The sequence below is a fragment of the Hemitrygon akajei genome, chromosome 23 (genome assembly GCF_048418815.1).
Source record: "Hemitrygon akajei chromosome 23, sHemAka1.3, whole genome shotgun sequence".
Classification (NCBI taxonomy): Eukaryota; Metazoa; Chordata; class Chondrichthyes; order Myliobatiformes; family Dasyatidae; genus Hemitrygon; species Hemitrygon akajei.
In genome coordinates this window covers 59,930,939-59,943,267 of record NC_133146.1, presented here as the reverse complement: position 1 = coordinate 59,943,267, position 12,329 = coordinate 59,930,939, and the positions used below count along the sequence as shown (strand labels likewise).

The 12,329-nt window shown below is 41.4% G+C and overlaps 1 protein-coding gene across 13 annotated transcripts in view; it reads left to right on the top strand.

Moving 5' to 3' along the window:
* The window catches only part of ablim1b (actin binding LIM protein 1b), a 428,496-nt gene that overhangs the window by 296,600 nt on the left and 119,567 nt on the right, over window positions 1-12,329 (top strand). For all 13 annotated transcript variants that reach the window (XM_073027825.1, XM_073027813.1, XM_073027823.1 and 10 more), the window contains exons 7-8: window positions 2,085-2,172; window positions 6,755-6,813. In XM_073027825.1, the coding sequence (XP_072883926.1) occupies window positions 2,085-2,172; window positions 6,755-6,813 (147 nt within the window). The remainder of the gene's footprint in view (window positions 1-2,084; window positions 2,173-6,754; window positions 6,814-12,329) is intronic.

The following is a 12,329-nucleotide window of genomic DNA, read 5'->3' as shown; positions in this document are numbered from 1 at the left end:
CTAAAAAAATACTGTGAACCCTTACCATTAACTGAGAGGTCCACAGACCCCAGGTTGGGAGTCCCTGGACTGACTCAAACAACGCCAGCAACATTACAGAAATTGGAAAATAATTTGCCACACAATTGTATACATGTAACTATTGTTAAACTAGTCTCAGCCTTTGTCGTATAAAGGGAAAGGTGCCAAAGTTGTGTAGCGGTTAGCGAGATGCTGTTACAGCTCGGGGCACTGGAGTTCAGAGTTCAATTTTCTCTGTGAGAGGTTTGTGCGCTCCTTCCTATGACCCTGTGTGTTTACTCCGGGTGCTCTGGTTTCCTCCCAGTCCAAAGACATACCAGTTTCATCATCATCGTGCCATACTCTGCCAGAGCCTCAGTGACCACTTCCTTCCTCTGCGATCTGTCAGCAGTCAAACCTTTTGCATCTCTGGCAGTGAGGCTGGTCCACTTCTTGTACCAGTTACATACCAGTTCAGTCGTTGTAAATTGTCCTAGGATTAGGCTAGGGTTAAATAGGTGGGTTGCTGGGTGGTGCAGGTCGAAGGACTGGAAGGGCCATTACTTCACTGTATCTCTAAATAAATAAAAATAAATGAGTGTGGTGTATGTAAATAAGTGTAATGACACTGCACAATGGGCACTGATAGGTAGGACATCCACACGGAGTGATTGGGTCTGTTCCTGTGCCCCTTCCTGTCACCCTTTTCTATTGGTTATCTCCCCTCTGTCTCTCATTACAGAAGAAAGGTCTCATTTTGAAACATTGCCCGTCCATTTCTGTCCGCAGATGCAGCCAGAATTGCCGTGTTGCTCCAGCACCTCACGTGTTGTTCTTGCTCTAGATCCCAGAATCTGCAAACAGAGAATGTCAGAGATGCTCAGCAGGCTCTGTGGAGGGAGAAACACACTTCACATTTCAGGTTGATGAAAGGGACTCTTTTTCTCTCATCACATATGCTGCCCAACCAGCAACACCTCGTATTCCGTCTGATAGCCTCCAACCTAACAGCATGAACAAAGGTTATTTTTTTTTAAAACTCCCTCTTTCTTCTTTTTCTCTGGCCTCTTGCCTCTTCCTGTCACCTGCCTATCATTTCCCCCAGAGCCCCTTCTCCCATGGCCCACTCTCCTCTCCCATCAGATTATTTCTCCAGCATTTTACCCTTCCTACTCACCTGGCCTGACCTGTCACCTTCCCTTCCCCCAATCTTTTTATTCTGGCATCTTTCTCCTTCCTTTCCCAGCCAGAGACATCAACTGTTTATATTCATTTCCTTCTTGACCTGCTGAATTCCTCCAGCATTTTGTGTGAGTTGCTTTGGTTTTTCAGTATCTGCAGAATTTCTTGCTTTTGTGATTTGTTACCAGGTATTTCTAGGATTTTTTCTGATTTTTTTTTTCATATTCTTATTCTCAGCACCTTGGTTACACGTTCCAGGTGTTAACCCCATTTCCAAATGTGTAACTCTGTACATTGACATATTTAAAAATTGTGTCTAAAGCACACTTGGATTGTGAATTTTGTTCTAAACAATGCACTCTGAGATCTATATAGCTCGAGTTATCCTGATAACCATTCTACACACTACATTACTCTACACAGCAGCACCGAAAGCTTAGGAAGAGTTGGTGTTTACTAATGTGACAGATTGCAACTTGGCTTGCATTAGAAATTTATTCCTGTCACCTCATTGGTTACCAAGGCAACTAGTGAGTTAAGGAGGACAATTAAAGAGCATTGTTCCTTTTGTTTCCAAGGAGCTGAAATGTGGAAGATCTCCAAGTTTCACAGTTCAGAATGTAGTTTTAAGTATCTTGTCTCTTTGAACTTACAACTTTGTGCAGTGTCCAAAACACTGCCCCCATTTATGCCCTTTGGAGAATGTTCTCTGTAACTACAGAATTCAGTTTGAGAACTGGAAGCACTAATCTTAGGATCATTGTCTGAATCTAATTGGAAACTCTCACTTCTTAACTTTCCAAGTTTGTATCTTTGTGATTGTTCAAGACCACTGTAGGATTTGATTCGTGCAGTGCTGTTCTCTGGTGCACAATAGTAACAGCCTTTTTCTTTGGGTCTAGGCAGGAGACAAACATTATCACCCGAGCTGTGCACGATGCAGCAAATGCAATCAGATGTTCACAGAAGGGGAAGAAATGTACCTGCAAGGTAAGCTGCATCTTCTTTCAAAATATTGAAGTGTTTATTTTGTTCAAGATTAGAAATGGGAAAATGGAGAATTTTAGGTGCTTATTTCCACACTTTGTACTGGCTGTCCCTCCTCTACTCTTTCAGTGCAGATGGAGGGTCTCAACATGAAACGTTTCTCCTCTCCAGATGCTGCCTGACCCACTCAGTTCCTCCAGCAGCTCACTTGTAGATGCAGATTTCAGCAACTGCATGAACGATAAGTATTCGATTCCCCCAGTCGCTCAGTGACAGTGCTGAGCATCTTTAGAACAGACATATCACAGCATATAGCAGACAGAGTCCAACTGAACACTGCTAACACAGTAGCACCACAGCATGATGCAGCCACCACCATGCTTCACAGTATGGATGGTGTGTTTTGGATGATGTGCTGTGTTTGGTTTATACCAAAAATAGCATTTAATCTGATGGCTCAATTGAAGAGCTTAATTTTGGTTTCATCAGATCATAGAACCTTTTTCCAGCTGACTTTAGAGTCTCTCTCCCATATGCTTTCTGGCAAACTCTAGCCGAGATTTCATGTGAGTTTTTCTCAACAGTGGCTTTCTCTTTGCCACTCGCCCATGAAGCTGCGACTGGTGAAGCACCCGGGCAACAGTTATTGTATTCACAGTCTCGCCCATCTCAGCTACTGAAGCTTGTAACTTATCCAGAGTTGTCCAGGGATTCTTGGTGGCCTCCCTCACTAATCCCCTTCTTGCACAGTCACTCAGTTTTTGAGGATGGCCTGCTCTAGGCAGATTTTTTAAATTCCATTTCTTGATGATAGACTTAACTGTACTCCAAAGGATATTCAGTGACTTGGAAATTTTCTTGTATCCATCTCCTGGCTTGTGCTTTTCAATCACCTTTTCACAGAGTTGTTTGGAGTTTTATTTTGTCTTCATGGTGTAGTTTTTGCCAGGATACTGACTCACCAGCAGTTGGACCTTCCAGATCCATGTGTATTTTTACTACAATTAATTGAAACACCTTGACTGCACGCAGGTGATCTCCATTTAAATAATTACGTGACTTCTAAAACCAATTGGCTGCACCAGTGATGATTTGCTGTGTCATATTAAAGGGGATGAATACTTATTTTGTGCTTTCTATTTGTGATTAATTTAGATCACTTTGCAGAGATCTGTTTTCACTTTGACATGAAAGAGTTATTTTCTGTTATCAGTGTTGAAAAAGCCAAGTTAAATCCATTGTGATTCCCTGTTGTAAAACAATAAAACATGAAAGCTTCTAAGGGGGTGGAGGTAAACACTTTGTATTGGCACTGAATATCTTATGATTCTCTTGATTCACGTGAACTCCACAAGCACTCCTACATCACAAGCACCTGTAAATCCCTACCTAACTAACTACCTTCCAGCAGGTGAATCTAGCTTCACATGGGAAGACAGGGCAGTTTGTAGTTCTCTGCCATCACGGCATCTTTACACATCACACATATACTCCAAATTAATGTTGGGGTTATAGAGTATGTGTATAACAATATACTGTACCGTGTGTGTCACTCCATCTCCCTCTCAGTCAGTGAACGTCATTGTACATGTACGGTGCACAGATGAGATATGGTTGTCATTTCAGTTAGATAGATAGATAGATAGATAGATAGATACTTTATTCATCCCCATGGGGAAATTCAACTTTTTTTCCAATGTCCCATACACTTGTTGTAGCAAAACTAATTACATACAATACTTAACTCAGTAAAAAATATGATATGCATCTAAATCACTATCTCAAAAAGCATTAATAATAGCTTTTAAAAAGTTCTTAAGTCCTGGCGGTTGAATTGTAAAGCCTAATGGCATTGGGGAGTATTGACCTCTTCATCCTGTCTGAGGAGCATTGCATCGATAGTAACCTGTCGCTGAAACTGCTTCTCTGTCTCTGGATGGTGCTATGTAGAGGATGTTCAGAGTTTTCCATAATTGACCGTAGCCTACTCAGCGCCCTTCGCTCAGCTACCGATGTTAAACTCTCCAGTACTTTGCCCACGACAGAGCCCGCCTTCCTTACCAGCTTATTAAGACGTGAGGCGTCCCTCTTCTTAATGCTTCCTCCCCAACACGCCACCACAAAGAAGAGGGCGCTCTCCACAACTGACCTATAGAACATCTTCAGCATCTCACTACAGACATTGAATGACAAAACCTCTCATTTGGAACATAATTACAAAAACCTGCACTTTGAATTGTATAATTTTGATGATGATTGAATTTGGTCCACCGTAACTGAACCTCCCTTCTGACATTGGACAGATTAGTTTCAGTTCAAATGTGGGACAAGGTTTGGTTGCAAGTCAAACTTCTACTTAAGGCGTTCCCTACATGGGGTCCACAGACCCCTTGGTTAATGGTAGGAGTTCATGGTATAATAAAGGTTGGGAACCCCTGTTCTACTTGAAACCAAGCACAATTAGCATGGTTCAGGAGCTTGTGTTTTGCAGCAGATGCTCCAGGTGTTCTTCTTCCACAGTTGCAACAATAGTCTACCTCTCTACATGCCTAGGATCACATAACCCATGGATTGTACAGCTGGCAATGTTCATTTTCTCAGGCAACAGTTTAAAACCCTGAGAAAACAAGTAATTAAAGAAAGTTCTATAATTTTTCCCTCTCTAGGCAAGCTGTTTTCACAGAAACTGCAGTGAGATTAGTTACACACAAATCATGGGCCTTCATTCAGTTTTTGTCACCTACGATAATGTTACCTGAAAGTGAGACTGGCCGGTCTGTGACTGCTGCTGTCATTGTAAAGTTTTGCAGAATATTGCAGTTGAATAGCAAGGATCAACAAGCAACTTTTATTTGCCATTTACATTTACATGCGTTGGGGATTTACTGTGGTTGGCGTGACATGCAAAAAAAAACATTAAACAATTATAAGGAATAAAGAATTATTTAAAATGAAGTTAGAAGTACAGATATCGAATAACAAGTGAATCAATACAGCAATACCAGCATGGATTTACAGTGTAAAAGGCATTACAAAAGTGTTTACGTAGGAGGGGCTAACAATAGCTCCATTTAAAATCAGAGAATGTATACAATATACAATCTGAAATTCTTGATCTTCACAGACATCCACAAAGCAAGGGTATCCTAAAGAGTGACAGTAAGAACATTAGAACCTCAAAGCCCCCCCCCCCCCATTCCCTCCTTCGACGCACAAGCAATGATCAATCAATGGACTGTGGAAGGATACAGGAGCACCCAGGAAAATGTATATATTCCATGGGGAGGATGTAGTGATTCCTTACAGATGATGTCAGATTTGAACTCTGAACTCTCAACACCCCAAGCTGTAATAGCGTTATGGTAACCGCTACACAGATGAGGGTTTGCAACCAAGAGAATAGACTGGAGGCTCTGTCCTTTCTATGAAAGATTGATGGGACATTTGACAAAGATGTGCAGTATCACATGGAAGCTAATGAAGATAACTTGCTCCCATTAGCAAATGGTTCAAAGACTGACTTGACACATTTAAAATGTTACATGAAGGATACAAAGAGAATTTGAAATCAGAAACAGGTTTAATATCAATGGCATATTGATGCACCATCAGTAACTCACTCTGAGACGTAAAGGCGAGATATCGGCTTTTACTGACTGGAACAAGGAACAAGCAGTGAGTGACCACTATACTACATCCTGGAGACAGAGAGGCCGGGCTCAGACCTCCATCACCTTTATACAGGAACAGTCATCAGGGGGCGTGTCCAGACAGGTGTATGTAGTTCACCACACATATGTCATTAAATTTATTGTTATGCAGCAGTAGTACATTGCAATGCATAATAACAAAAAACTGAATTACAGTAGTGTGTGTGTGTGTGAGTGTGTCTAATTAAATAAGTAGTGCAAAAAGTACAGTGTTGATCAGTTCAATGCTCATTCAGGAATCAGATAGCAGAGGGGAAGAAGTTCACCCAAAGATTAGCTCTGATCTGGAATTCTCTGCCTTTGGAATAGTGGAAGGAGAATCAATTGATATCTTAAAAGAAGGAACTGGATGGACAGTGAAAAGAGGATGAATTGCAAAGCTCTGGAGAAAAAGTAGGTTAATAGGATATGGATGCTTTACTATTAGCTCATATAGTCGATGAGCTGAAGCTCCTTCCTGCACCGTACCAACACTGTGATTCTAAAATAATTATTATTTGAAATAAATGGTTTTTTATGGATGCTCTTGCTCTTAAATAAATACAATATTTTACCTTTCTCAGGTCCTCCCATAGTTTATCATCAATGCCAGTAGAATAGACTTTTAGCTCCATTGTTAGGATCATATTCTGTGGGAAAGTTTGTGAACATTTTTGATTAAACACTTTGTTGTTTTATAAGGTTTCATGTTGTTTTCTTTCTATTCTGTTGTGTAGCAATTCAAACTGAATTGAGTAATGTAGTGCAAACACGAGATTCTGCAGATGCTGGAAATCAATGCAATATAAGACGATGCAAATATAGTTCAGTCATTGGAACTAGCCATTTGGTCTGTGGAGTTTAATGTTCACTTTCTATTTGTTTCTCAATCATAGGCTCTACAGTTTGGCATCCCGATTGTAAAAAGTCTACCAGGGCTGAAGAAAACCAAAGGGTGAGCTCATTCTAAGAAAAGACTGGTCTGTGTTTAAAAATCTACATTCATAAAACCTTGTTACTACCAATTTGGTTTAAAGAATTGAGATTGTTTAAGTCATTTCCTGTACTCAAGTGTAAGGAGAACTAAATAATTGTTACTCTGAATCCATTCCAGTAAAAAAGCCCAGAAAATACAAAGAACATAATAATAACACACACAATAAAACATAAGTACGTACATAGAATAGCTTATAAACATAGATTGCATGTCCATAAAGTGATACTAGGTTGTACATAAGATGACTGACAGGAAATAATCAAGTAGTAGGTGGAAGTGTTGATCAGCCTTACTACTTGGGGAAAGTAACTATTTTTGAGTTGGTGGTCCTGGCGTGGAAGCTACATAGCCGCCTCCCTGATGGGAGTGGGACAAATTGGTGGGGCCCTTCATGATGTTACTAGCCCTTTTCTGGCACTTTTCTGTATATATGTCCTTGATGGTGTGTAGGCTGGTGCCTATGATGCATTGGGCAGTTTTGACTACCCGTTGTAGAAGCAGTCTTAGCGCATCCTTCATCAATTCTGCTCTTAGTTGCCTCTTCAGTCCAAGTCAGGAAGGATTTGTTGATGTGAAACACTCCTTAGATAAGCTTCTTTGTGAAGAATGTGTCTTATTGTAAGAAGTGGATGTGTAGAAGGTTTTATCAGTAGGGGGAAAACTGATCGAGTTGTTATCTTTCAACTCTGGTACAATTATCATCTGTGTTAAAGGGTTAATCTGATACACAACAATTGCAGATCACCAATGAAAAATCATTCAATTGGATAAAGGAAGTAATTAGTTGTTTATAATAATCATAACATTTAATTTAAGAACACAAGTACAGACCCTTATGCCAAATTAATTAAATTAATAATCAAATACCCAACTAAATGAATGCCTTCTCCCTGCACCTGGTCAGGTAATTTCATTTCCCGCGCGAGCCTCTTAAATGCCTCTGTTGTACTTGCCTCCATCACCACCTTAGCAGCACATTCCAGGCACCCACTGCTTTTTAAAAAATAAACTTGCCCTACAAATCTTTGGAATTTGGAATCGATTGTTAGGGATGAGATTACGGAGTACCTGGAAGCACATGACAAGATAGGCCAAAGTCAGCATGGTTTCCTGAAAGGAAAATCCTGCCTGACTAACCTACTGCAATTTTTTGAGGAAATTACAAGCAGGGTAGACAAAGGAGATGCAGTAGACATGGTGTACTTGGATTTTCAGAAGGCCTTTGAAAGGTGTCGCACATGAGGCTGCTTAGCAAGATAAGAGCCCATGGAATTACAGGGAAGTTACTAGCATGGCTGGAGCGTTGGCTGGTCGGCAGAAAACAGAGAGTGGGAATAAAGGAATCCTATTCTGGCTGGCTGCCGGTTACCAGTGGAGTTCCACAGGGGTTCGTGTTGGGGCCGCTGCTTTTTACAGTGTACGTCGATGATTCGGACTACGGTATTAATTCAGATTCAGTGTATTGTCATTTAGAAACCACAAATGCAATGCAGTTAAAAAATGAGACAACGTTCCTCCAGAATGATATCACAAAAGCATATGACAAAACAGACTACACCAGAAAATCCACATAATGTTTGGCAATCCCCAATCCAGAGTCCGGAGAGGCTGATGCGTATTAATATCGTGCTACCATCTTAGCGCATTCCCCAGAAAGGAACTCCAAACCCACCAGAAAAAACAAGACCAAAAACTAAAGCTACAAGACCTGCACAAAACCACATAGTTACAACATATAGTTACAACAGTGCAAACAATAGCATAATTGATTAAAAAAAAACAGACCATGGGCACAGTAAAAATAGTCCAAAGATGTTAAAAGACTATAAGTTCAAAAGAAACCACCACACAGTTTCCACAAGTCCTCAGGGTCCCAATAGACTCATCATCCCATGCAGGCGGTAGAAGGGAATACCCCCGCTATGGACTTCCACGTAGGAGGCAGAAGGGAATACCCCCGCTATGGACTTCCATGGCGCCGCTGAACCCAGCCTCGCAGACACAGCACACAGTGAATGTGCTCTGACCGCAGCGGACTCTGAGTCCGTCAAACCTCCGAGCCTCTGACCATCCCCTCCGGCACAGCCTCTCTGAGCACCATCCTCTGCCGAGCATATTAAGACGCCCCCGCCAACGGCCACCGGCAGCGCGACCCCGAGGACTGGGGGCCTGTTCTTCTCAGCAGAGACCCGGACCTCACAACAGCAGCAGCAACAAAGAAGGCCTTCCTGGAGATTTCCAGATGTTCCTCCGTGCTCCCACGTCCGTTTTTCATCAAATTAGGATTGAGCACAGCACTCTGCTTAACAAATACAGATATCAGCTCCGGAGTGGCCGCTGCAAGCTGCTGCGTCACGCCGCCATCTTGAAATCGTTTCAATGGATTTGTGGCTAAATTTGCCAATGATATAATGATAGGTGGAGGAGCGGGTAATGTTGAGGAAACAGAGAGCCTGCAGAGGGACTTGGATAGTTTAGGGGAATAGGCAAAAAAGTGGCAAACAAAATACAATGTTGGAAAGTGTATGTTCGTGCACTTTGGTGGAAGAAATAAACGGGCAGACTGTTATTTAGATGGAGAGAGAATTCAAAGTGCAGAGATGCAAAGGGACTTGGGAGTCCTTGTGCAAGATACCCTAAAGGTTAACCTCCAGCTGGAGTTGGTTGTGAAGAAGGCAAATGCAATGCTGGCTTTCATTTCTAGAGGTGTAGAATATAAGAGCAGGGATGTGATGTTGAGGCTCTATAAGGCACTCTGAGACCACACTTGGAGTATTGTGTGCAGTTTTGGGCTCCTTATCTTAGAAAGGATATACTGACATTGGAGAGGGTTCAGAGAAGATTCACGAGAATGATTCCAGTAATGAAAGGGTTACCGTATGAGGAATGTCTGGCAGCTCTTGGGCTGTATTCCCTGGAGTTCAAGAGAATGAGGGGAATCTCATAGAAACATTCTGAATGTTAAAAGGCCTGAACAGATTAGATATGGCAAAGCTATTTCCCATGGTAGGGGATTCTAGGACAAGAGGGCACGTCTTCAGGATTCAAGGACGTCCATTTAGAACTGAGATGCTGAGAAATTACTTTAGTCCGAGGGTGGTAAATCTGTGGAATTTGTTACCATGAGCGGCTGTAGAGGCCAAGTCATTGGGTGTATTTATGGCAGAGATAGATAGGTTCTTGATTAGCCAGGGCATCAAAGAGTCTGGGGTAAAAGCAGGAGAGTGGGGATGAGTGGAAGAATTGGATTAGCCCATGATTGAATGGCGGAGCAGACTCAATGGGTTGAATGGCCTACTTCTGCTCCTATATCTTATGGTTTTATATCTCCTTCAACTTTCCCCTGTCACCTTAAACGTGTGCTGTCTGGTATTAGACATTTCCACCCTGGGGAAAAAGATACTGGCTGCCTACTCTATCTCATAATGTTATAAACCTCTATCAGATCTCCCATCAATCTGCACCAGTCCAAAGAAAATGATTTAGGTTTGTTTAACCTCTTCTTATAGCACATGCCCTCTCATCCGGGGCAGCCTACTGATAAACCTCTTCTGCACCCTAGTCACTTCTGACACTACTGAAGGCTTTTTGTTGGCATCTTTCAACTCCAGGTTTTGTATTCTTTTCTTCAACATGGCGATAGCACAGCATGGCCGATGTAAGGGTTTTAAAAACTGTTTTTGGATCTCAAGATCTGTGCAGCAGCAAGGGGCTTATGATCATTTCATTTGATACTTGAAAACAGTGATGCCACATCGCTATTCATAAAATGCAAATTAACAGGAGAAAAGTTAAAAGCTTAATATTGAACTGGCAAGAGATGTGAAGTATTCAGAGTGTCTGGCTGTATGATTTGCAAAAGGATAGTAAACAGATATAGCAAGTAATTAGGGAAGCTAGAAGTTATGTTTTGTAACTTTAAAACATTAAACTAATTCAGAGGAAGTCACGGGAGTCTGAAATGAGCATTTAACTCCATGTAAGGTGTGCATGTTTCACATGATAGTGTGATAATGTATGCAATTCATAATAAATATAACCATAACCATTATGTAAACAATAGAGAATGCTTAATCAAACAATGTATTTTCAAGATAACTCAAATATTACTGAAATATTAAATACACAACACTAATGATATTGATTACAAAAGCAGATGAAATTATGTGGAGAGAATGTTTCCTTTTGTGGGAGAATTTAGAGCTAGGGGTCACTCTTTAAAAATAATGGGTCGTTCACTTAAGAAGTAAGGTGATTTTTTTTTCTCTCTTTCTAAGAGGTCATGAGTGTTTGGATCTCTTCCTGAAATAATGCTGGAAGCAGAGACCGAATATCTTTAGGATAGAAAATAAATTTTTGATAAAGCAAGTGAGTGTAATGTTACCAGTGGCAGGCAGGAAGGTAACATTGAGATTGCTGTCAGGTCAGTCATGATAATATTGAATGACAGAGCAGGTTTGGCGATCCTGTTTGTGGAACTTGTTACAGGAAGGAAAGGTTCCAGACGTATCAAATGAGCAGGAGTGGGCTTGAACACACAGCAATTGATAACGGTCTCTGTTGGTTGGAGTTGACTATGGATGTTGTGTCCTAGCTGTCAAAGTCGATACGCAAGCCAGGGCACGATGGTATGGAGAGCAAGATGTTGCCCATGCAGCACGCTCTCCCTCTCCACACAGCCGATGAATCCAAAGGAATGGCAGAGACCGAAACAATTTGGTACTTGCAATATTGCAGGAGTTGTCAGTCAGCATTGAACTACATGTAGGACTGTCTTAGGGACTCCAGCTCTGCAATTTTCCTCGGGATTTACTCCCAAAGCTTTCCCCAAAGTGGAGCTTTGCGATCAGAGATTTTCATCTCCTAGATGAGCTGCCAATAATGGCTGATGAGCCCCATCTGCCTGAAACCCAACAATTGTTCTGTATTATTGGGAGTTCATTGATGACTTGGACATATTGTTGGTAACTAGCTGGAGATTTTCAACTGTGCTCATAGTGTGATTTATTGGTGTCACCCTGGGGCTGCACAGGGATGACTGCTTCACCCAATCAGGGTGGTTAAATCTCGGCTTTGAGCCTGGCTCAGATGCCTCTCCTCTCACTGGATGACACTGTGACACATAAGCTCAATATTTATTTAAGAAAATTAATTGGTTCTCCTCCAGATGTAAAACAAATAAAGCTCACTCCAGAATCATTCAGTCGTGGCAGACAATTTTCAGAGGAAATTGGGATTCTAACCTGAAATTACAGGGAGTGACTTAACATGTTCAGCGTTTCTCTTGCCTGTCAGCTTTTTTTTAGATTAGAAAGTTACTGGGATATTTATAGCACTGAAACTGTTTGGAGATCACTTTGTATCTGTTTGGACCTTGTATCCAGATTTATTAACCGACAGTGGGCAAAATAATAAATATTGGAGGCAAGATTCACTCAGCTTAAACCAGAATTTCCACTGTTATGTACTACATA